This window comes from Dryobates pubescens, chromosome 35 (genome assembly GCF_014839835.1).
Source record: "Dryobates pubescens isolate bDryPub1 chromosome 35, bDryPub1.pri, whole genome shotgun sequence".
NCBI lineage: Eukaryota > Metazoa > Chordata > Aves > Piciformes > Picidae > Dryobates > Dryobates pubescens.
In genome coordinates this window covers 6,247,981-6,272,717 of record NC_071646.1, presented here as the reverse complement: position 1 = coordinate 6,272,717, position 24,737 = coordinate 6,247,981, and the positions used below count along the sequence as shown (strand labels likewise).

The following is a 24,737-nucleotide window of genomic DNA, read 5'->3' as shown; positions in this document are numbered from 1 at the left end:
CGCACGAGGCAACAGCATGGACGGAGCTGGGTCCTGATGCTGGGAGCTGGGTCCTGATGCTGGGCTCCCGCCCCCCCAGCCCCCCAACAGCATCCCCACACCCAGCACTGCTGTGCCCCTACCCTGCCCCAAGCCCAGGACACCTCAGCACCCACATCCCCTCCTGTGTCCCCTTGCCACCAAACCCAGCAGAGACCAACCCAGCAAGAGGACATCAGTTTAAACAAACAACCCAAAACAGTTAAGTGACAGGAAAAAAAAACCAACCCCAGAACAACAAATGGCAAGAACCTGGCAGCTCCCCACCCCCCTCACACCCCCTCCCCATGGTGTCACCTCAGGGTGCTGGGGACAGCAGTTGGGCACATCCCCTTCCTGGGAGGGAGGGAGCAGGAGGCTGAGGGAGGTTGGGGGGGACGGCAGCAAAGCCCTGGATGGATGTGGGGCGACATGATTTGGGGGGGGGGGGGAGATGTGCTCCCTGAGGCAGGGCACTCAGTGGGTGGCCAGGGTGGAGGTGATGGTCAGCACATCCTCCTCCTGGATGGTCTCCAGCTCCTCGCTCTGCACCGCCTGGGTGATGAGGGTCAGCTCCTGGCACAGGGTCTCGAAGCGGTAGCTGACGCGGATGTCGGGCACGTTGGTCCGGCGGATGTCGTTGCCCTCTGGGCCTTCCTTCATGTAGTTGGGACCCAGCCAGTAGCTCTTCACCTGGAGAAGAGGAAGGAGGTGGTCTTGCAGCTGCCTCCCAGCCTGGGGGGGAGGGGAGGAGGGGCTGGGGTGGGGGGTGGTGTCACCTTGTGGGAGAAGCCGCTCATGAGGACGCTGTTCCGCGCCAGCTCGCACATGTCGCAGGAGCTGAGCTTCCACACCTGGGTGGCAATGCTGTACTCCTCCATCAGGGGCTCCTGGTTGGGGGGGGGGGACACACACGAGGCCTCAGCACCCACCCAGGGGGTGCCCCCTCCCATAAAAGGGGAGCACAGAATGGCTTGGGTTGGAAAAGAGCTTTCGGATCGTCCGAGCCCAACCATTCCCTGACTCTGCCAAGGCTGAGGCTAAACCCTGGCCCTCAGCACCGCAGCTCTGAAACCCCTCCAGGGATGGGCATTCAACCTGGGCCAGGCTTAGAGAGCCGTTTTAGTCACGAAGTTTCTTCTCATCTTCAACCTCAACCTCCCCTGGGGCAACTTAAGGCCATTTCCTCTGATCCTGGCATTTGTTCCTTGGGAGCAGAGCCCAACCCCCACCTGGCTGCAGCCTCCTCTCAGGGAGCTGCAGAGAGCAATGAGGTCTCCCCTGAGCCTCCCCTTCTCCAGCTCAACACCCCCAGCTCCCTCAGCTGCTCCTCCCCAGCCCTCTTCCCCAGCCCCTTCCCCAGCTCTGTTGCCCTTCCCTGGCCCTGCTCCAGCCTCTCAATGTCCTTCTTTGAGTGAGGAGCCCAGACCTGAACCCAGGACTCCAAGCGTGGCCTCACCAGGGCCCAGCCCAAGGGGATGATCCCTGCCCTGCACCTGCTGGTCCAGGCCAGGCTGCTGGTGGCCTTCTTGGCCACCTGGGCACTGCTGGCTCATCTTCAGCTGCTGCCACCCAGCATCCCCAGGTCCTTTTCCACCAGGCACTTTGCAACCACTCTGCCCTCAGCCTGGAGCCTTCATAGGATTGTTGTGACCCAAGTGCAGCACTCAGCCCTTGGCCTTGGTGATCCTCATCCCACTGGCCTCCACCCATGGATCCAGCCTGGCCAGGGCCCTCTGCAGAGCCTCCAACCCTCCAGCCCATCCACACTGCCATCCAAATAAGCAGATCAGTGTCATCTGCAGACTTACTGAGGATGGAGGTCCCCAGCTTCTCCCACCCCCTCTGAACCATCCCCATCCTCTAGAGCCTGTTGGCACCGCCTTGCTCCTGCCCATCACCACCACTGTCCCATCACCCTGCCTTGGCTGCTGGCCACCCCACAGACAGGGGGTATGTGGCCTGGGACCTCCCTCCCACAGCTGCTCACCTTGGTGAAGTGGAACTGGAGGGGGTCATCGGTGGAGAGGGAGACCATGAGGCCCCTGGAGAGGTACTCGGGCAGGGGGTTGCGGTGGTAGCTGAGGAAGAGGCTGTTGTTGCTCAGCGGGGACATGGCGATGCCAATCTGTGCCAGGTAGTAAAGGTACTGCAGGACAGGGGCCTGGGGAGGGGGAGAGAAGAGAGTTGGGGGTGGGGGGGGTGTCACAGGATCACAGCTCACAGGATGTGAGGGGTTGGAAGGGACCTCTGGAGATCACCCAGTCCAAACCCCCATGCCAGAGCAGGACCAGAGAATCCAGCTCAGGTCACACAGGGACACATCCAGACAGGGCTGGGAAGGCTCCAGAGAAGGAGACTCCACAACCCCTCTGGGCAGCCTGCTCCAGGGCTCTGGGAGCCTCACAGGGCAGAAGTTCCTCCTCATGGTGAGCTGGAACCTCCTGTGCTGCAGTTTCCATCCATTGCCCCTTGGCCTATCCCAGGGTGCAGCTGAGCAGAGCCTCTCCTTGTCCCCTCCCTCCTGACCCCCAGCCCTCAGATGTGCTCCTGTGGCCAAGAAGGCCAAGAGCATCCTGGGTTGTATCAGAAGGGCTGTGGTCAGGAGGTCCAGAGAGGTTCTCCTCCCTCTCTACTCTGCCCTGCTGAGGCCACAGCTGGAAGCTTGTGGCTAGTTCTGGGCTCCTCAGGTCAAGAAGGACCTCAGGGAACTGCTTGAAAGAGTCCAGAGCAGAGGCACAAAGATGACTTAGGGAGTGGAAGATCTTCCTCATGAGGAGAGCCTGAGGGAGCTGAGGGCTCTGTAGCTTGGAGAGGAGCAGCCTGAGGGTGAGCTCCTTGCTGGTGCTGGAGCTGTGCAGGGTGGTGCCCAGAGGCTGGAGCCAGGCTCTGCTGGGGGATGCCCAATGCCAGCCCAAGGGGCAGTGGTGGAAGCTGAGGCAGAGAAAGTTCCATGGAAACAGGAGGAAGGATTTTGTCCCTGTGAGGGTGACAGAGCCCTGGAGCAGGCTAACCAGGGGGGCTGTGGAGTCTCCCTCTGTGGAGAGATTCAAGACCTGCCTGGCTGTGTTCCTGTGTGAGCTGCCCTGGCTGACCCTGCTCTGGCAGGGGGCTTGGCCTGGATGCTCTCTGGAGGTCCCTTCCAGCCCCTCACACTCTGTGATTCTCCAGACTAAGCAGCCCCAGGTCTGAGAGACCCTAATGGCTGAGAGCCTCTCCTCAGAGGGCAGTGCTCCAGCCCCAGCCCCACTGCCCACCCCCATGGGCCCCCCCAGCCCAGCTCACCTTGCGGAGCAGCAGGCCGTGGGAGATGTTCTCCGAGACCATGAAGCCTGAGACCAGGTGGTGGATGGGGCCAGCCTCCCCGCAGTGCGGGCGCAGCACGAAGGTGTGGAAGCCTCTCTTCCTGCAGCAGGGCCAGGAGCCAGCATCATGCAACCAACCAGGTTGGGAAAGACCTCAGAGATCAGCAAGTCCAACCTGTCACCCAACACCTCCTGACAACCAAACCATGGCTCCAAGGGCCACATCCAATCCCCTCTTGAACACCTCCAGGGACCTCAGAGCTCAGCAAGTCCAACACCTCCTGACAACCAAGCCATGGCTCCAAGGGCCACATCCAATCCCCTCTTGAACACCTCCAGGGATGGGGACTCCACCACCTCCCTGGTTGGAAGGTGTCCAGAGAAGGGCAACAAAGCTGGGGAGGGGTCTGGGGCACAGCCCTGGGAGGAGAGGCTGAGGGAGCTGGGGTTGCTTAGCCTGCAGGAGAGGAGGCTCAGGGGAGACCTTCTTGCTCTCTGCAACTCCCTGAAGGGAGGTTGGAGCCAGGTGGGGGTTGGGCTCTTCTGCCAGGCACCAGCAGCCAGAACAAGAGGACACAGTCCTCAAGCTGTGCCAGGGGAGGTTCAGGCTGGAGGGGAGGAAGAAATTCTTCCCAGCCAGAGAGATTGGCCCTGGGGATGTGCTGCCCAGGGAGGTGGTGGAGTCCCCATCCCTGGAGGTGTTTAGGAAGAGCCTGGATGAGGCCCTTGGAGCCATGGTTGAGTTGATCAGATGGTGCTGGGGGAGAGGTTGGACTTGGTGAGCTCTGAGGTCTTTTCCAACCTGGTTGATTCTGATTATGATTCTGACTCTAGTTCTGATTCTCATTCTGATCCTAATTATCATTCTGATTCTGTTTCTGATCCTGATCCTAATTCCCATTCTGATTCTGGTTCTGATCCTAATTCCCATTCTGATTCTGGTTCTGATCCTAATTCCCATTCTGATTCTGGTTCTGATCCTAATTCCCATTCTGATTCTGGTTCTGATTCTGATCCTGATCCTAATTCTGATTCTAGTTCTGATCCTGATGCTAATTCTAATTCTGATTCTGATCCTGATGCTAATTCTGATTCTGATCTTGATTCTCACTCTGATTCTGGTTCTGATTCTGATCCTAATTCTGATTCTAGTTCTGATCCTGATCTTGATCCTAATTCTGATCCTGATTCTAGTTCTGATTCTAATCCTAATTCTCACTCTGATTCTGATCCTAATTCTCATTCTGAGTCTAGTTCTGATCCTGATCCTAATTCTGATTCTGATCCTAATTCTCACTCTGATTCAGATCCTAATTCTCATTCTGATCCTAGTTCTCCTTCTGATCCTAGTTCTCATTCTAGTTCTGATCCCGACTCTGATCCTAATTCTCATTCTGATTCTAGTTCTCATTCTGATTCTGGTTCTGCTTCTGATCCTCATTCTGATTCCAATTCCAATTCTGACTCTCAATTCTTTCTGCCACCTGACCCTCCCCTTCCCACCCAGCCCCTCCCCAGGACCGGGGGGAGGGAGGCGCCGGGGCCCCCCGCGCGGTGTCCTTACCGCCGGAGGTGGTTGAGGACTGTCATGTTGGCATACATGTAGTACAGGTAGTAGGAGTAGGGAGGGTTGTCCTCCTCCACCCAGTTGCCTGGCAAAGGGCTGTCCTGGTTGAAGATGTGGTGCTCTGGTTTGGACTCATCATCCACGCTGTCGAAGCCATCCACCTGCAGGAGAGACAACCCCACGGCGGGATGGTTCCCCCTGCCTCCAGCAGGGTCCAAGCTGGGGGAGGAGGGGGTTGGTGGTGTCCCCAGCCTCCCCCCTTGCCCCAGCACCCCAGGAGCAGGCTGGGGGTGGCTCACATGCTCCAGGAAGAGATGCAGCTCTGGGTGCTGGGCAGGGTGGACGGTGGCCTCGTAGAGGGGCATGAAGATGTTCTCCAGCATCTCCTGGAAGTTGGCCAACTGCTTCTTGGTCCGGTAGACGTCGCTGCGGGAGCACAGACCCCCCCCACACACACACAACTCAGCCCCTGGTGGGTTGGCCTCATCTGCCCAAGCAGGACATGGTCCTGGCTCGCTGAGGGCCTCTTCCCCCTCCCTGAGCAGCACTCACAAGAGCCGTGGCACCTGCACCAGCCAGCGGACGTTGTTGGAGTGGACGCGGTGGTTGACCGCCCAGCGCGCCAGCTTGTCCCACTCGTCCCGGGAGCGGCCGTAGATGGACAGCCGCAGCTCGGCGTTCTGGTACTTGCTCTCCTCCAGGTCAGCCATCACCTCCTGCCCAGCCAAGCAGCAAGAGTCACCCCTTGGCCCAGAGGGGAAAGGCCACCACGGGCAGGGGAGGGCAGGAGGCGACGGAGTCGCAGCGACGTTCAGGTCGGAATAGGGCCTCAGGGTCACCAGGTCCTGCCCAAAGCCTACTCTGCAAGGGTCAGCCCTAACCCATAGCCCCCCAAGCACCACATCCAAACCACCTTTAAACACATCTCCAGGGCTGGTGACTCAACCACCCCCCTGGGCAATGCCACCACAGGCAGCAGAGGGAAGGAGAACACAGAAATACTCTGGTTGGAAAAGAGCCTCAGGGTCACCAGGTCCAACCCAAAACCTACTCTGCCAGGGTCAGCCCTAACCCATAGCCCCCCAAGCACCACATCCAAACCACCTTTAAACACATCTCCAGGGTTGGTGACTCAACCACTCCCCTGGGCAATGCCACCACAGGCAGCAGAGGGCAGGAGAACACAGAAATACTCTGGTTGGAAAAGAGCCTCAGGATCACCAAGTCCAACCCTGCTCTGCAAGGACCAGCCATAAACCACAGCCCCCCAAGCACCACATCCAAACCACCTTTAAACACATCTCCAGGGTTGGTGACTCCACCATCCCCCTGGGCAATGCCACCACAGGCAGCAGAGGGCAGGAGGTGACAGAAATACTTTGGATGGAAAAGAGCCTCAGGGTCACCAAGCCCAAGCCAGAAGCCTACTCTATGATGCTCATCCCTAACCCATATCCTGCCAAGCACCACATCCAAATGGCCTTTAAGCACATCCAGGGCTGGTGACTCCACCACCCCCCTGGGCAATGCCACCACAGGCAGCAGAGGGAAGGAGATCAGAGAACCATTCAGGTTGGAGAAGAGCCTCAGGATCACCAGGTCCAACCCTGCTCTGCAAGGGTCAGCCCTAAACCACAGCCCCAAGCACCACATCCAAACCACCTTCAAACACCTCCAGGGCTGGGGACTCCACCACCTCCCTGGGCAGCACATTCCAGTCCCTGACCTCTCTTTTTCCTGCTCTCCAGTCTAAACCTACCCAGTCAGTCGTAGCTTGAGGCTGTTCCCTCTTGTTCTATCACTAATTACCTCTAATTACCACTAATTACCAGCACCAACCTTCCCACAACCTCCTTCCAGGGAGCTGTAGGCAGCCAGGAGGTCTCCCCTCAGCCTCCTCTGTTTCACACTATCCATCCCCAGCTCCCTCAGTTGCTCCTCAGCAGATTCATTCTCCAGGCCCTTCCCCTTCCTTGCCCTGCTCTGCCCTGGCTCCAGCACCTCCACAGCTCTCTGGTACTGAGGTGCCCAAACCTGGCCACAGCACTGCAGGTGTGGCCTCCCCAGAGCTGAGCCCCAGGGGACAATCCCTGCCCTGCTCCTCTGGACACAGCACTGCTGATCCCAGCCAGGAGGCCTTTGGCTTTCTTGGCCACCTGGGCACACTGCTGGCTCCTGTTCAGCTGCTTGTCCATCAGCACCCCCCAAGTCCCTTCCTGCCAGCAGCTTTCCAGCCACACTGAATACAGAATGAAGCAGGTTGGAAAAGACCTCAGAGCTCACCAAGTCCAACCCAGCACCCAGCAGCATCTGATCAACTCAACCATGGCACCAGGGGCCTCATCCAGGCTCTTCCCAAACACCTCCAGGGATGGGGACTCCACCACCTCCCTGGGCAGCACATCCCCAGGGCCAATCTCTCTGGCTGGGAAGAATTTCTTCCTCCCCTCCAGCCTAACCCTCCCCTGGCACAGCTTGAGGCTGTGTCCTCTTGTTCTGGTGCTGGGTGCCTGGCAGAAGAGCCCAACCCCCACCTGGCTCCAACCTCCCTGCAGGGAGTTGCAGAGAGCAAGAAGGTCTCCCCTGAGCCTCCTCTCCTGCGGGCTAAGCAACCCCAGCTCCCTCAGCCTCTCCTCCCAGGGCTGTGCCCCAGACCCCTCCCCAGCTTCGTTGCCCTTCTCTGGACACCTTCCAGCAGCTCAACCTCTTCCTCAACCCGAGGGGCCCAGAGCTGGACCCAGCGCTGCCCCAGGCCTGCGGCGCTGCCGGGGGTGGCTGTGCCCCAGGCCCTGGAGGAGCCTCCTGCCAGGGCTGCTCACCTTGATGATGTGGGCAAAGTACTTGCCCGAGACACAGTTGTCTGTCTTGATGAAGATCTCCCTGAGGATGGACTCCCCGATGGGGTTGTACTTGGCGTTGAACTTGTCGAAGCGGTGGAAGGTGTTGCGGTCCTGCCGGGGGGGCACAGGCGTCAGGACCCCCCCTCCCCACACTGCCTCTGCCCCAGGGGGGCAGGGGGGCAGGGGGGCAGGGGGGCAGGGGGGCAGGGGGGCAGGGGGGCATGGACTTGTCGAAGTGGTGGAAGGTGTTGCGGTCCTGCCGGGGGGGCACAGGCGTCAGGACCCCCCCTCCCCACACTGCCTCTGCCCCAGGGAGGCAGGGGGGAAGGGGGGCAGGGAAGCAGGGGGGCAGGGAGGCAGGGGGGCAGGGGAGCATGGGAGCAGGGAAGCAGGGAGGCAGGGAGGCATGGACTTGTCGAAGCGGTGGAAGGTGTTGCGGTCCTGCCGGGGGGGCACAGGCGTCAGGACCCCCCCTCCCCACACTGCCACTGCCCCAGGGAGGCAGGGGGGCAGGGAAGCAGGGGGGCAGGGAGGCAGGGGGGCAGGGAGGCAGGGGGGCAGGGAGGCAGGGGGGCAGGGAGGCAGGGAGGCATGGACTTGTCGAAGCGGTGGAAGGTGTTGCGGTCCTGCCGGGGGGGCACAGGCGTCAGGACCCCCCCTCCCCACACTGCCTCTGCCCCAGGGGGGCAGGGGGGCAGGGAGGCAGGGGGGCAGGGAGGCAGGGGAGCAGGGAGGCAGGGGAGCAGGGGGGCAGGGGGGCAGGGGGGCAGGGGGGCAGGGGGGCAGGGGGGCAGGGAAGCATGGACTTGTCGAAGTGGTGGAAGGTGTTGTGGTCCTGCTGGGGGGCACAGGCGTCAGGACCCCCCCTCCCTACACTGCCACTGCCCCAGGGAGGCAGGGAGCAGGGAAGCATGCAGGCAGGGAGGCAGGGGGGCAGGGAAGCAGGGGGGCAGGGACTTGTTGATGTGGTGGAAGGTGTTGTGGTCCTGCTGGGGGGCACAGGCATCAGGACCCCCCCTCCCCACACTGCCACTGCCCCAGGGAGACAGGGAGCAGGGAAGCATGGAGGCAGGGAGGCAGGGAGCAGGGGGGCAGGGAAGCATGGAGGCATGAAGTCAGGGAAGCATGGAGGCAGGGAATCATAGAATGGTCCAGCCCAGAAGGGACTTCCACAACTCCTCCAGTCCACCCTCCTCTGCAGTCAGCAAGGACATCCCCAACTAGATCAGGTTGCCCAGGGCCTTATCAAGCCTCACCTTGAATACCTCCAGGGATGGAGCCTCAATTATCTCCCTGAGCAACCTGTTCCAGTGTTCCACCACCCTCATGGTGAAGAACTTCTAGCTGATACCCAGTCTAAATCTGTCCTTCTCTAGTTTGAAGCCATTGCACCCTTCCTGTAGCCCCCTTCAGGTCCTGGCAGGCTGCTCTTAGGTCTCCCCCCAGGCTGAACACCCCCAGCTCCCTCAGCCTGGCCTCGTAGCAGAGCTGCTCCGACCCCCTGAGCACCTTCGTGGCCCTCCTCTGGCCCTGCTCCATCAAGTCCACGTCCTTGGATCTCCCACCCTCACCCTGGGACGAGCCCTGGCGAAGATTCAAACCCCACCCCCAGACCCTCACCCCCAGCCAGAGATGGGCTGAGGCTGCTGCTCATCCCCAGGCTCTGGGGGGGGGTCCCCCCCTGCCGCCCCCTACCGCATGGACGTCCAAGGTGTCCACGCTGAGGTCGTAGGCCGTGAGGTTCATCGTCTCGAAGACCTCCTTGAGGGTCTGCTCCTTGCCCTTCTCCACGTGGACAATCTCATCCAGGTGCTTCTTCATGGCCCTCTTGATGAAGCGCAGGAGGTGCTTCTGGTTCATGCAGGACGAGGCGTGGATGTGGGTGTCCACCTGCGGGGCCCCGGGGGACAGGAGGGGTTGGAAGGGACCTCCAAGAGCTCATCCAGTCCAAACCCCTCAACATCCACCCCCTGCCAGAGCAGGAGCACCCAGGAGTGCATCCAGGTGGGGGTTGAATGTTGCCAGAGAGGGATCAGAGGATGTTAGGGGTTGGAAGGGACCTTCAAGAGCTTATCCAGACCAACCACCCCCTGACAGAGAGGAGCACCCAGGAGTGCATCCAGGTGGGGGTTGAATGTTGCCAGAGAGGGATCAGAGGATATTAAGTATTGGAAGGGACCTCCAAGAGCTCATCCAGTCCAAACCCCTCAGCATCCACCCCCTGCCAGAGCAGGAGCACCCAGGAGTGCATCCAGGTGGGGGTTGAATGTTGCCAGAGAAGGCTCAGAGGATGTTAGGGGTTGGAAGGGACCTTCAAGAGCTTATCCAGACCAACCACCCCCTGACAGAGAGGAGCACCCAGGAGTGCATCCAGGTGGGGGTTGAATGTTGCCAGAGAGGGATCAGAGGATGTCAGGGGTTGGAAGGGACCTCCAAGAGCTCACCCAGTTCAAACCCCTCAACATCTACCCCCTGCCAGAGCAGGAGCACCCAGGAATGCATCCAGGTGGGGGTTGAATGTTGCCAGAGAGGGATCAGAGGATGTTAGGGGTAGGAAGGGATCCTCAAGAGCTCATCCAGTCCAAACCCCTCAACATCCACCCCCTGCCAGAGCAGGAGCACCCAGGAATGCATCCAGGTGGGGGTTGAATGTTGCCAGAGAAGGCTCAGAGGATGTCAGGGGTTGGAAGGGACCTTCAAGAGCTCATCCAGTCCAAGCCCCTCAACCCCCAGCCCCTGCCAGAGCAGGAGCACCCACGAATTCATCCAGGTGGGGGTTGAATGTTGCCAGAAAGGGATCAGAGGATGTTAGGGGTTGGAAGGGACCTTCAAGACCTCATCCAGTCCAAACCCCTCAACCCCCAGCCCCTGCCAGAGCAGGAGCACCCAGGAATGCATCCAGGTGGGGGCTTGAATGTTGCCAGAGAGGGATCAGAGGATATTAAGTGTTGGAAGGGACCTCCAAGAGCTCATCCAGTCCAAACCCCTCAACCCCCAGCCCCTGCCAGAGCAGGAGCACCCAGGAATGCATCCAGGTGGGGTTTGAATGTTGCCAGAGAAGGCTCAGAGGATGTTAGGGGTTGGAAGGGACCTTCAAAGGTCATTGAGCCCAACCCCCCCCTGCCAGAGCAGGAGCACAGAATCCAGCACAGGGCACACAGAACACATCCAGGTGGGGCTGGAAAGGGAGAAGAACCTCTCTGGACCTACTGACCACAGCCCTTCTGATGCAACCCAGGATGCCACAGGAGCACATCTGAGAGCTGGGGACAGGGAGAGGCTCTGCTCAGCTGCACCCTGGGACAGGCCAAGGGGCAATGGATGGAAACTGCAGCACAGGAGGTTCCACCTCACCATGAGGAGGAGCTTCTGCCCAGTGAGGGTGACAGAGCCCTGGAGCAGGCTGCCCAGGGGGGGTTGTGGAGTCTCCTTCCCTGGAGCCTTCCCAGCCCCACCTGGATGTGTCCCTGTGTGACCTGGATGCTCACAAAGGAGACAATTCCACTCCCTCCATTATCTGTGTGGCTCTGCTCTGGCCCCTCTCAAGCAGTTCTTGACCTGGGGGGGGCCCAGAGCTGGCCCCAGGGCTGCAGCTGCAGCCTCAGCAGGGCAGAGCAGAGCGCCCCCAGGCTGCTGCCCGGGCAGGCAGAGCCCAGGGCCCGCAGGCACCTTGCGGATGTTGTAGAAGTCCCTGTGGGGAACCTTCTTCTGGGCTGCCAGCTCCTTCATCTCGTTGAGCAGGACATGCATCTGGAACTTGGAGCTCAGGTACTGCAGCCGGCGGTAGCAGAAGGATTTGCTGCCCGGGGAGGGCAGAGCACATCAGCCTGGGGGCCGCAGAGCCCAGCAGGGGGAGGGAGCACAGCTCTGGACTCTGGGACCCCCCCTCCCCAAGGCCCTGCGTGCCCTGGACACGTGGGCCTGGGAGCTGCACCTGGCAGCACGTGGCACAGCCTCCACCATGCCCTCTGGGGCTGTCCCCCAGGACCTTTGCCCTCCAAGACCTTCTATGGTGGGACCCCCAGGGACACCCCAATGGTGGGATGCTCCTTAAAGACTCCCCCACGGTGAGATCCCCCCCTCAAAGGCACCCCCATGGTGGGCTACCCCCCAAGACACCCCCATGGGAGATCCTCCCAGAGCCCATCCCATGCTGGCATTCCCCTGCAGACATCTCCATGGTGGGATCCCCCCCAAGACACTCCCATGGTAAGGCCCCTCCAAAGACACCCCCATGGGGGAAACCTCCCCAGGGACCCAACTCAACTCAACCCAACCCCACCCAACCCAACCCCACCCAACCCAACCCCACCTCAACTCAACCCAACCCAACTCAACCCAACCCAACTCAACCCAACCCAACCCAACTCAACCCAACCCAACTCAACCCAACCCAACTCAACCCAACCCAACTCAACCCAACTCAACCCAACCCCACCCAACCCAACCCCACCTCAACCCAACCCCACCCAACCCAACCCCACCTCAACTCAACCCAACCCAATCCCACCCAGCTCAACCCAACCCAACCCAACCCAACTCAACCCAACCCAACCCCACCCAACCCAACTCAACCCAACCCCACCTCAACTCAACCCAACCCAACCACTTCAACCCAACCCCACCTCAACTCAACCCAACTCAACCCAACCCAACCCAATCCAACTCAACCCAACCCAACCCAACCCAACTCAACCCAATCCCACCCAGCTCAACCCAACCCAAACCCACCCAACCCAACCCAACAGATGCCAGCCCAGGTGGTCACCCCTTTCCCCCCAGGACCCCCCTGTGGTGGGAGCCTTCTCCTTACATGGGACCATTGATGATCAAAGCCATGAGGAAATTCATGTCAGCAATGAACTCCTGCAGGTCTGGGTAGGGCAGGTCCAGCTCTGTGCTCCTGGGTGGAGGAACAGAGGTGGCTCCCAGGATGATCTTAGGGGTTGGAAGGGACCTCTGGAGCTCACCCAGTCCAAACCCCACCCTGCCAGAGCAGGAGCACAGCATCCAGCTCAGGTCACACAGGGACACATCCAGATGGGGCTGGGAAGGCTCCAGAGAAGGAGACTCCACAACCCCCCTGGGCAGCCTGCTCCAGGGCTCTGGGAGCCTCACAGTGCTGAAGTTCCTCCTCATGCTGAGCTGGAACCTCCTGTGCTGCAGTTTCCATCCATTGCCCCTTGGCCTGTCCCAGGGTGCAGCTGAGCAGAGCCTGGCCCTGTCCCTTCCCTCCTGACCCCCAGCCCTCAGCTATTAATAGATATTGATCAGATCCTTCTCAGCCTTCTCCTCTCCACACTAACCACCCCCAGGGCTCTCAGCCTTTCCTCCCCAGGCAGTGCTCCAGGCCCTTCCTCATCCTTGGAGCCTTCCTCAACCAGGGACACATCCAGGTGGAGCTGGAAAGGCTCCAGAAGAGACTCCACAACCTCTCTGGGCAGCCTGCTCCAGGCCTCTGGGAGCCTCACAGTGCAGAAGTTCCTCCTTGTGTTGAGCTGGAGCCTCCTGTGCTGCAGTTTCCATCCACTGCCCCTTGCCCAGGGTACAGCTGAGCAGAGCCTGGCCCTGGCCCCTCCTGACCCCCAGCCCTCAGCTATTGATAGCCATTGATCAGATCCCTCTCAGCCTTCTCCTCTCCAGACTGAACAGCCCCTGGGGTCTCAACCTTTCTTCCTGACCACACCAGGGTCCCCTTGCCACCCATCCCAGCAAACTCATCAGAGCCCCAAGCCCCCAGGCCTCACTTGTCGGTCAGGTCCTGCTTGGTGTAGACGTGCACCACACCATCCACCATCTTCAAGCCAAAGCCCAGGTCAGCTGGCATGCTCTGGGGGTCCCAGCCCTCATAGGGGTGCTGCTCCATGAAGGGGGGGTGCACAGGGGCATCTGCAGCCAGGAGACACCCAGCAGGACATCAGCCCCAGAACCACAGAGTCACCAAAGGGCTGAGGCTGGAATGGAGCCCTGAGAGCATCCAGCCCCTGCCCCAGCACCACCTGCCCCAGAGGCTGGCATGGAGCCCTGAGAGCATCCAGCCCCTGCCCCAGCACCACCTGCCCCAGAGGCTGGAATGGAGCTCTGAGAGCATCCAGCCCCTGCCCCAGCACCACCAGCCCCAGAGGCTGGAATGGAGCCCTGAGAGCATCCAGCCCCTGCCCCAGCACCACCTGCCCCAGAGGCTGGAATGGAGCTCTGAGAGCATCCAGCCCCTGCCCCAGCACCACCTGCCCCAGAGGCTGGAATGGAGCTCTGAGAGCATCCAGCCCCTGCCCCAGCACCACCTGCCCCAGAGCCTGGAATGGACCCCTGAGAGCATCCAGCCCCTGCCCCAGCACCACCTGCCCCAGAGCCTGGAATGGAGCTCTGAGAGCATCCAGCCCCTGGCCCAGCACCACCTGCCCCAGAGGCTGGAATGGAGCCCTGAGAGCATCCAGCCCCTGCCCCAGCACCACCTGCCCCAGAGGCTGGAATGGAGCTCTGAGAGCATCCAGCCCCTGCCCCAGCACCACCTGCCCCAGAGGCTGGAATGGAGCCCTGAGAGCATCCAGCCCCTGGCCCAGCACCACCACCTGGAGCAGACCATGGCACTGAGTGCCACATCCAACCTAACCCTCCACCACCTCCCTGGGCAGCACATTCCAGGCTCTCTTTGCCCTTTCCATGAGGAATTGCTTCCTAACATCCAACCTCACCCTCCCCTGGCACAGCTTCAGGCCATGCCCTGGGAGCAGAGCCTGACCCCCACCTGACTGCAGCTTCCCTTCAGGTAGGTGTAGAGTGTGCTGAGCTCCCCCCTGAGCCTCCTCTCCTCCAGGCTGAGCCCTCCCAGCTCCCTCAGCCTCTCCTCATCAGACCTTCCCTCCAGTCCCTTCCTCAGTCTCATTGCTCTCCTCACACCACAGCAGGTTGCTCACAGCCACCTCCAGCCTGGCTGCAAACACCTCCAGGCAGGAGGCTTCCACCACCTCCCTGGGCAGCCTGTGCCAGGCTCTCACCACCCTCCTGGCCAACAACTTCTCCCTCACAGCCAATCTCCAGCTCCCCACTTCTAGTTCTGCTCCATCCCCCCCAGTCCTATCCCACCCTGACACCCTCCAAAGTCCCTCCCCAGCTTTCCTGCAGCCCCCTGCAGCTCCTGGGAGGCCACAAGGAGGTCTCCTGGGAGCCTTCTCCTCTCCAGCCTGCACAACCCCAACTCTCTCAGGCTGTCTGCAGGGCAGAGCAGCTCCAGCCCTCTGCTCCTCCTCCTGGCCCTGCTCTGGACACCTTCCAGCCCCTCCAGAGCCTTCCTGGCACAGAGGCTCCAGAGCTGGCCCCAGAGCTGCAGCTGTGGGCTCAGCAGAGTGGAGCAGAGGGGCAGAATCCCCTCCCTGGCCCTTCTGCTGCTGCAGCCCAGGCTCTGCTTGGCTCTCTGGGCTGCAAGTGCTCCCTGCTGGCTCCTGCTGAGCTTCTCCTCCTCCAGCACCCCCAAGGCCTTTTCTGCAGGGCTGCTCTCCAGCCAGCCTGGATCAGTGCCTGGCATTGCCTTCTCTGGACACCTTCCAGCACCTCCTCCTGGCGCAGAGCCTCCAGAACTGGCCGCAGAGCTCCAGGTGGGGGTCTCAGCCTGCCCTCACAGAGCCTCTCCCACCATCAGCTGGTTCCCCCAGCAGCCCCCCCCGAGGTGCAGCCCCCTGCCCAGGCCTGGCTCACCGGCAGCCACGGGGGTCTCAGGCACCTCCTCGTAGGCGCGGGTCTCCAGGGGCTTCTCGGAGAGCTCCTGCAGGTAGCGGGCGGTGGTCTTGCAGAAGCTCTGCAGGGACAGCCCCATGTACTTCTCCCTCACAAACAGAGCCTTCACCACGCTCTTGGCTGCGTCCAGCAGGTCGGTGAAGGGCACCTGAGGAGGCCAAGCAAAGGAATCAACCCCCGAGGGCGAGGCTGCAAGCCCCGAGCTGGAAGCTGCAAGCCAGCCCCAATGTGGAAGCTGCAAGCCCTGAGGTGGAAGCTGCAAGCCCTGAGGTGGAAGCTGCAAGCCCTGAGGTGGAAGCTGCAAGCCCTGAGCTGGAAGCTGCAAGCCCTGAGCTGGAAGCTGCAAGCCCTGAGCTGGAAGCTGCAAGCCAGCCCCAATGTGGAAGCTGCAAGCCCTGAGGTGGAAGCTGCAAGCCAGCCCAAGGTGGAAGCTGCAAGCCCCGAGCTGGAAGCTGCAAGCCCTGAGCTGGAAGCTGCAAGCCAGCCCCAATGTGGAAGCTGCAAGCCCTGAGGTGGAAGCTGCAAGCCCCCCCAAGGTGGAAGCTGCAAGCCCCGAGCTGGAAGCTGCAAGCCCCGAGCTGGAAGCTGCAAGCCAGCCCCAATGTGGAAGCTGCAAGCCCTGAGGTGGAAGCTGCAAGCCCCGAGCTGGAAGCTGCAAGCCCCGAGCTGGAAGCTGCAAGCCCCGAGCTGGAAGCTGCAAGCCAGCCCCAATGTGGAAGCTACAAGCCCTGAGGTGGAAGCTGCAAGCCCTGAGCTGGAAGCTGCAAGCCCCGAGCTGGAAGCTGCAAGCCAGCCCCCGAGCTGGAAGCTGCAAGCCAGCCCCCGAGCTGGAAGCTGCAAGCCAGCCCCCGAGCTGGAAGCTGCAAGCCAGCCCCCGAGCTGGAAGCTGCAAGCCAGCCCCCGAGCTGGAAGCTGCAAGCCAGCCCCCGAGCTGGAAGCTGCAAGGCCCAAGGTGAAAGATGCAACCCTCAAGGTGGAAGATGCTGGCCCCAAGGTGGAAGATGCAACCCTCAAGGTGGAAGATGCTAGCCCCAAAGTGGAGGCTGCAACCCCAAGGTGGAAGCTCCAAGCCCCCAAGGTGCAGGCTGGCAACCCCCCAGAGTGGAACTCCCCCACCCCTCCTTCCACCTTGCAACCCCCAAGGTGGAATCTCCAAGCCCCCAGGTGGAAGTTCCAGGCCCCAAGGTGGAGGCTGCAACCCCCAAGGCGGAGGCTGGCACCCCCAAGGCGGAGGCTGGCAGCCTTGAAGGCCCTGGGCAGGCTGTGGGGGGTGCTGGGGGGAGGCTCACCCCACACTTCTCCTCCCCAGAGATGGTGACTCGCTGGAACTCCCTCTCCAGCAGTGCCTCTCGCTCCTTGGGGACATAGTCCCGCAGGTCCTCGTGCTGCTCCTTGAAGAGCCTGCGAGTGCAGATGGTGACAGGGTGACACAGGCTGTCCCCAGCCCTGGGGGTGTCCCCCCCCTGCCCAACCCCCCCCTAGCAGCAGCACCAGCCCCAGCACCAGCCCCAAGGATGGGATCCAGCCCCAGGCACTGCATCCAGCTCCAGGGACCCAGCCCCAGGGACCCAGCCCCAGGGACTACACCCTGCCCCAGGGACCCAGCCCCAGGCACTGCACCCTGCCCCAGGCACTGCACCCTGCCCCAGGGACCCAGACCCAGGGACCCAGCCCCAGGCACTGCACCCTGCCCCAGGGACCCAGCCCCAGGCACTGCACCCAGCCCCAGGGACCCAGCCCCAGGCACTGCACCCAGCCCCAGGGTGGCAGGAGAGTGATGTTGGCCCCAGGGCTGCCACCACCAGGTTAGGGCAGCTGGGTGCCCTCCACGTCCCACTGGTGGGGACGTTGTTCCCTCACCCCAGACACATCCCCCAGCCCCACACAGCACAATGAGAAGTGGCAGATGGGGGATGGGGGTGGGGGACAGAGAACGAAGTCACTCATGACACAGACAGCTCCCAAGCGGAGACAGGAGGGAGGGGGACAAGCAGCATCGGACCCCACCCCCATCAGGGTGGGGGTGACAGGGCTGGGCCATGGTCCTGCGTGTGCCACCAGCAGGGCTGGGACCTCCCCCAGCTCACCCCAACCCCCTCCCCTCAGATCCCTTTGGGTGCATTAACCCTTTCGGTGCCAGCGAGAGCAGCTGGGTGGGGGCCTCTGGGTGCCAGGAGGGGAAGAGGCTGGGTCAGAGTGGGGCTAGGGGGGTGGGGGGTCCCCAGTACTCCCCCCACCCCGGGGGTGTCCCTGGGCTGGGCACTCACTGTAAGTCCGTGGCACTGTCAATTTTCAGGAAGTCCTGTTTGGCTCTGAGCAAAATGTCTGGCTCGAGTCTGGGGACAATCAGGCAGGGCCAGGGGTGGGGTGGGGGACAACAGGGACAAGCCAGGACCAAAGTGGGGGTGGAGGTGGGAGGGGAAGGGTTGGGGGGGGGGGGGAGGGGGAGGTGGGAAGAAGAAAACAACCCCCAGTTAATGGTGAAACCAACCCAAGCCAGACGGAAACCAGCCGAGAAAAACAAAACCAACGAACGACTGAAGCCCGCAGCGGGGGACAGGGAGCGTGACACAGCCACGGGGCAGAGGGGACACACAGCTGGCACGCACGACCCACGCCCCCCACGCCCCCTCCCCACTGCCCGGGGCACGGCCCCGCCCCTGCCACCCTGTCCCCACCGCCCCCAGCGGCCCCCTCCCCGAGCTCACTTCACGTCCTGGCTGATCTGCCGCTCCAGGCGCTGCCGGCGCTCCTCCAGCTGCTCGATCGGACTCTCCTCGGGGAACTCGTAGGGAGCGGAGCGCATCTCGCTCTCGGCCAGCGAGCGGCAGAACAGCTCCTGCCGGGCAGCGCTGCCATCAGCCCGGCCCGGCCCCAGCCTGCCCGCACAGCGCTGCCACCAGCCCTGCCCGCACAGCGCTGCCATCAGCCCTGCCCGGCCCCAGCCTGCCCGCACAGCGCTGCCATCAGCACTGCCCGGCCCCAGCCTGCCCGCACAGCGCTGCCATCAGCCCGGCCCGGCCCCAGCCTGCCCGCACAGCGCTGCCACCAGCCCTGCCCCGGCCCCAGCCTGCCCGCACAGCGCTGCCACCAGCCCGGCCCGGCCCCAGCCTGCCCGCACAGCGCTGCCACCAGCCCTGCCCGGCCCCAGCCTGCCCGCACAGCGCTGCCACCAGCCCTGCCCCGGCCCCAGCCTGCCCGCACAGCGCTGCCATCAGCCCGGCCCGGCCCCAGCCTGCCCGCACAGCGCTGCCACCAGCCCTGCCCCGGCCCCAGCCTGCCCGCACAGCGCTGCCACCAGCCCTGCCCGGCCCCAGCCTGCCCGCACAGCGCTGCCATCAGCCCTGCCTGGCCCCAGCCTGCCCGCACAGCGCTGCCACCAGCCCTGCCCGGCCCCAGCCTGCCCGCACAGCGCTGCCATCAGCCCTGCCCGGTGCCCGGCCCCAGCCTGCCCGCACAGCGCTGCCACCAGCCCGGCCCGGCCCCAGCCTGCCCGCACAGCGCTGCCACCAGCCCGGCCCGGCCCCAGCCTGCCCGCACAGCGCTGCCATCAGCCCTGCCCGGTGCCCGGCCCCAGCCTGCCCGCACAGCGCTGCCACCAGCCCTGCCCGGTGCCCGGCCCCAGCCTGCCCGCACAGCGCTGCCATCAGCCCTGCCCGGTGCCCAGCCTGCCCGCACAGCGCTGCCACCAGCCCTGCCCGGTGCCCGGCCCCAGCCTGCCCGCACAGCGCTGCCACCAGCCCTGCCCGGTGCCCGGCCCCAGCCTGCCCGCACAGCGCTGCCATCAGCCCTGCCCGCACAGCGCTGCCACCAGCCCTGCCCGGCCCCAGCCTGCCCGCACAGCGCTGCCACCAGCCCTGCCCGGCCCCAGCCTGCCCGCACAGCGCTGCCACCAGCCCTGCCCGGCCCCAGCCTGCCCGCACAGCGCTGCCATCCCCCGTGCCCAGCCCCAGCCTGCCCAGCAAGACAGTTCCTGCCCAGCAAGACAGCTCCTCCCTGGGCAGTGCTGCCATCGGCTGTGCCCAGCCTCAGCCTGCCCAGCAAGACAGTTCCTGCCCAGCAAGACAGCTCCTCCCTGGGCAGTGCTGCCATCCTCTGTGCCCAGCCTCAGCCTGCCCAGCAAGACAGCTCCTCCCTGGGCAGTGCTGCCATCAGCTGTGCCCAGCCTCAGCCTACCCAGCAATACAGTTCCTGCCCAGCAAGACAGCTCCTCCCTGGGCAGTGCTGCCATCCTCTGTGCCCAGCCTCAGCCTGCCCAGCAAGACAGCTCCTCCCTGGGCAGTGCTGCCATCGGCTGTGCCCAGCCTCAGCCTGCCCAGCAAGACAGTTCCTGCCCAGCAAGACAGCTCCTCCCTGGGCAGTGCTGCCATCCTCTGTGCCCAGCCTCAGCCTGCCCAGCAAGACAGCTCCTCCCTGGGCAGTGCTGCCATCAGCTGTGCCCAGCCTCAGCCTGCCTGCCTCAAGAGGGGATAAAGGGTTCCCAGCCCCAAACCCAGCTCCAGCCTCAGCTGTGCCCAGCTCCAGCCTTCCTGGCAAGACAGCTCCTGCCCACCCAGTGATGCCATCAGCCGTGCCCAGCCTCAGCCTGCCAGGCCCAAGACAACTCCTACTTGGGCAGCACTGGCATCAGCTGTGTCCAGCCTCAGCCTGCCTGGGTAGCACTGGCATCAGCTGTGCCCAGCTTCAGCCTGCCCAGCCAAGAGGGAACAGGGGAGGTGCACAAACTGAGCTCCAGCTTGGGCTTTGGACACGGAGAGGGTGGAGGGACCAGCTCCTGCCCAGGGCACTGCTGCCATCAGCTGTGCCCAGCCTCGGCCTGCCTGGGTAGCACTGGCATCAGCTGTACCCAGCCTCAGTCTGCATGGGCAGCACTGCAATCAGCTCTGCCCAGCCTGGGTAGCACTGGGATCAGCTGTGCCCAGCTTCAGCCTGCCCAGCCAAGAGGGGAACAGCCATGGGCACAGGACATCCCCAACCCCAGCTCCAGCCTGGAGTGGGAGGGGATAGGAAGGGCGGAAAGTGGAGCTGGGACCAGCTCCTGCCCAGCCCTAAACCCAGCTCCAGCCTGGAGTGGGAGGGGATAGGAAGGGCAGCTGGGACCAGCTCCTGCCCAGCCCTAAACCCAGCCCCGGCTCGGAGCGGGTGGTGGAGGGGAGATCAGCTCCGGCCTGGGCACCGCTGGCATCAGCTGTGGCCAGGAGGGGAAGAGCCCCCGGGGGGGAAGCCAAGCTGCAGCCTGGGGTTTGGGGGTGGGAAGGGCGGAGTTGGGACCCCCCCCCCCCCCCCAGCTGCAGAGAGAGGGCGGGGGTGGGGGAGGGGCCGAGGGCAGGGCACTCACCTCAGCGATCTCTTTGTACTTGCCGTCCATGGAGGTCCGCAGGTCCACCGGGAAGTGCTTCAGGCTGTGGGGGGTCCCGGGCAGGGACCGAGCAGACTGCAGGGGCCGGGACCCCAGCCCCCCCCGCAGCTCTGCAGACACCAGCACACAGTGAGCTGTGCCCCCCCCCAAGCAAAGCCTGGGCAGGGAGGGGTTGCTCAGACCCTCCCCAGCCCAAACTGGGATGATGTGGTGGTGATGGGGCAGGTGGGACCCCCCCCCCACCTCTGCCCACCCCCCCGGGGCTGTTAGCCCAAGGGATGGGGGGGGGGTCAAGAGCCAGTTAGTGAATGGGGATAGGGGAGCAGGACCCCCCCCCCAAGACACAGGGTGGGGGGGAGGCAAGACACTGGGGTCACCCCATCACCCCCCCCCTTCTCTCCCCCACAGCTTCATCCACCCCCCCCCAACCCAGCACTGCCCCCCCCATCCTCCTGTTGCCCCCCAGTCCGGTGTGAAAGACACCACCGGGATGGAGGGGGCGGGGGGGGGGGGGGGCACGGCCCAACTAGGAGTGAAGGGAGGCAAAGACCCCTCCCCAGCAAACAAACCTCCTCTCCCCAGCACCCCACACCCCCCCGGAGCACCCCCAGCTCCTGCACTGGGGCTCATGGGCTGGGGGTATGTGTGGGGGGTCACTGCAACCCCCCCCCCAACAGCATCAGGGATAGCCCCCCCCGAGGGGTGGCAGCACAGAGCCAGCTCAGCAGGGAGGCACTGGAGAGGTTACTGGGGGCACCAGTAAGAGCCCCCCCACCCCAACCTGGCACACCTCCAGGGGTGAACCCAGGGGGTCCAACTCCCCCCACCCCATAGGAGCACCCTCCCCACGGCACCCAAGCTGGAATGAGGGGGGGCTGGGGAGAAGCCCCCCCCCCCCCAATCCTGCGGTCTGGGTAGTGTGAGGGGGAGGGGGCACTGCCTGGCACCTTCCTGCCCCCCCCCCGGAGCCATCCTCTGCCCTGCCTCACCACGTGGGTACCTGTGGGTACCTGCCTGTGCCAGGTGACAGCCGGTGGCACCCTGCCAGGCCTGGTGCCCACTGCCACCCGGGGCAAGGATGGCACCGCTGGCAGGTGCCCGGGGGGGGGGGGAGGGCATCACCCAGGGCAGCCTGGTGCAAGGGGCCACCCGGGGTCGCCCTGGGCCACCCCCCGTGGGGCCAGCCCTGTGTGTCTGCCCCGGCCAGGCACAGTCCTGGCAGCACCTCAAGCCCCCTGCCAGCCGCCAAGTGCCACCTCGCCCACCCTGTGCCACCCCCGGGGCCAGCCCGGACCACCGCCCACGAGGCCACCCTCCCCCCACCCCGGCACCCCAACGCCTCGCGGAGGGGGGGAGGGGTCCCACCACCCCCCCCCAGCCCCAGTACCGTCCCTCCTCCTCCTCCTCCTCCTCCTCTCCAGCTCCTGCTGCGCCATCGCCGTGCCGCAGAACCCCCCCCGGACACCGCGGGGCCGGACACGGCGGGGGGGGCCACACACCGGGCACCCCAACACCACCGGGGGGGCCCTGATGCCACCCCGGACACCCTCCCCCCACCCCAGGCAGCAACCTCCGCCCCCAAAACCGCAGGCACCTCCCCCCGAAATTACAGACAGCCCCCCCCCCCCCCCAAATCATGGTCACCCCCCCGGGCAACCTCCCCTTCCCCCCTCCCCCCCCGCCCAGTACTACCCCCGGGGGGGGTTGCTGAGGCCGTGCTGGGGTTTGGGGGGGGGGAGGTAAAAGGGGGCTCGGCTCCAAGTCTGGAGGGAGGAGGGGGTGTGGGGAGGGGGAGTTAGGGGTATTGGGGGGGAGAGGTGTAGGGGGGGTAAGGTTGGGGGGGGTAGGGTTGGGGGAGGGTGGGGAGGGGGCTTAGGGGTATTGGGGGGGAGAGGTGTAGGGGGGGTAAGGTTGTTGGGGGGGTGTGGGGAGGGGGCTTAGGGGTATTGGGGGGGAGAGGTGTAGGGGGGGTAAGGTTGTTGGAGGGGGTGTGGGGAGGGGGCTTAGGGGTGTTGGGGCGGGGGGCGTCTCACCTGCGGGGGGGGCCGCCTGGAGGCTGCCTCGCTTCTTGAAGGGACACTTGGCCGGGGTGGGCGAGGACATGGCGGCTCCGGAGGGGGAGGGGAGGGGGAGTACGAGGGGGGGGGGGCGGTGATGAGAGGGGGAGGGGTCAGCAATGGGGGGGGAGGGGAGGCGGCGATGGGGATTTGAGGGGGGGGGGGGTTGGCGATGGGGCTTCGGGGGGGGCTGGCTATGGGGACGGGGAGGGGTTAGCGATGGGAGGGGTTGGCAGTGGATGGGGGGGGGAGGTTGGGAATTGGGGGGGGGGAGGTTGGGAATTGGGGGGGGGTTGGGGAGGTTAGGAGGCGCGGGGGGGTTGGTTGGTGCCGGGGGGGGGGTGGTGCCGGGGGGGGTTGGTTGGTGCCGGGGGGGGGGGTTGGTTGGTGCCGGGGGGGGGGGTTGGTTGGTGCCGGGGGGGGGGGTGGTTGGTGCCGGGGGGGGGGGTTGGCGCTGGGGGGGGGTGGTTGGTGCCGGGGGGGGGTGGTTGGTGCCGGGGGGGGGGGGTGGCGCTGGGGGGGGTTGGTTGGTGCCGGGGGGGGGGGGTTGGCGCTGGGGCTGGCGGCAGCTCGGAGCGGGGGGGGGGGGCGGCGGTGAGAGGGTTGGTGGCAGCTCGGGGGGCGGCAGCGGCGGCGGGGGGGGGGGGGGGGGGGTCGGGGCGGGGGCTGTCCCCCGGCGCGGTGTCCGCCGGCGGCGGGGCCCTGGTTGATGATTGATGCCGGAGCCCCGGGGCTGGACCAAAGTCCCCGGCGGAGCCAGCGCCGGAAGCCCGAGCGAGGAAGAGGATGGGGCGGGAGGAGGATGTGGCCGAGGAGGAGGCGGAGGAGGAGGAGGAGGAAGAGAGGGAGCGCCGGGAGGCGGCCGGGGCGGGGGGGGGAAGGTTGTCAGAGCAACCGCGCTGCTGGCAGGGGAGGAGGGGGGAGCGCACCCCCGAGGAGGGGGTGCCACGCACACAGCCCCCCCCACCCCGCGACCCCCCCCCCCGAGAAATGCTGTTGGCACCACCCCCAACATGGCAGCGGCAGCCCGAACAATAGCACCGCTCTGAGGACCCCCCCCCCGAGACAGGCAGGGACCCCCCCTCCCCCCCCCCAGACAAGCGCTGACCCTCAGTGCCTCCCATCCGCCCCCAAGAGGCATTGCCCCCCCCCCCAGACAGGCACTGCCCCCCCAGCCAAATATTGCCCCCCCCCAGGACAGGTAGTGCTCCCCCCCCAGCCAAATATTGCCCCCCCCCCAGACAGGCACTGCTCCCCCAGCCAAATATTGCCCCCCCCCAGGACAGGTAGTGCTCCCCCCCAGCCAAATATTGCCCCCCCCCCCAGACAGGCACTGCCCCCCCAGCCAAATATTGCCCCCCCCAGGACAGGTAGTGCTCCCCCCCCAGCCAAATATTGCCCCCCCCCCAGACAGGCACTGCCCCCCCAGCCAAATATTGGCCCCCCCCCAGGACAGGTAGTGCTCCCCCCCCAGCCAAATATTGCCCCCCCCCAAGACAGGCACTGCTCCCCCCAGCCAAATATTGCCCCCCCCAGGACAGGTAGTGCCCCCCCCCAGCCAAATATTGCCCCCCCACAAGACAGGCACTGCCCCCCCAGCCAAATATTGGCCCCCCTAGGACAGGTAGTGCTCCACCCCCAGCCAAATATTGCCCCCCCCCCAAGACAGGCACTGCTCCCCCAGCCAAATATTGCCCCCCCAAGACAGGCAGTGCCCCCCCCAGCCAAATATTGCCCCCCCCCCAAGACAGGCACTGCCCCCCCAGCCACATATTGCCCCCCCCCCAAGACAGGCACTGCCCCCCCAGCCACATATTGCCCCCCCCCCAAGACAGGCAGTGCCCCCCCATAGCCAAA

At 64.4% G+C, this 24,737-nt stretch overlaps 1 protein-coding gene across 2 annotated transcripts; it reads right to left on the bottom strand.

Annotated features, from left to right (window-relative positions):
- Positions 1-463: 463 nt before the first annotated feature.
- On the bottom strand, positions 464-22,942 carry AMPD2 (adenosine monophosphate deaminase 2). 2 transcript variants are annotated; one of them, XM_054176548.1, is made up of 18 exons: positions 22,857-22,942; positions 20,803-20,933; positions 18,173-18,303; positions 17,732-17,800; positions 16,754-16,865; positions 15,426-15,612; positions 13,478-13,619; positions 12,544-12,633; positions 11,400-11,529; positions 9,426-9,620; positions 7,710-7,841; positions 5,443-5,606; positions 5,190-5,316; positions 4,888-5,051; positions 3,304-3,424; positions 2,009-2,182; positions 798-908; positions 464-711 (listed from the first exon to the last, which is right to left on the bottom strand). In XM_054176548.1, exons 1-18 carry the CDS (start codon positions 22,924-22,926, stop codon positions 496-498), a joined length of 2,466 nt encoding a protein of 821 aa, XP_054032523.1. In that variant the 5' UTR covers positions 22,927-22,942; the 3' UTR covers positions 464-495. The 2 variants fall into 2 exon arrangements, with proteins under 2 accessions (XP_054032523.1, XP_054032524.1); XM_054176549.1 differs by lacking the exon at positions 17,732-17,800.
- Positions 22,943-24,737: the final 1,795 nt, after the last annotated feature.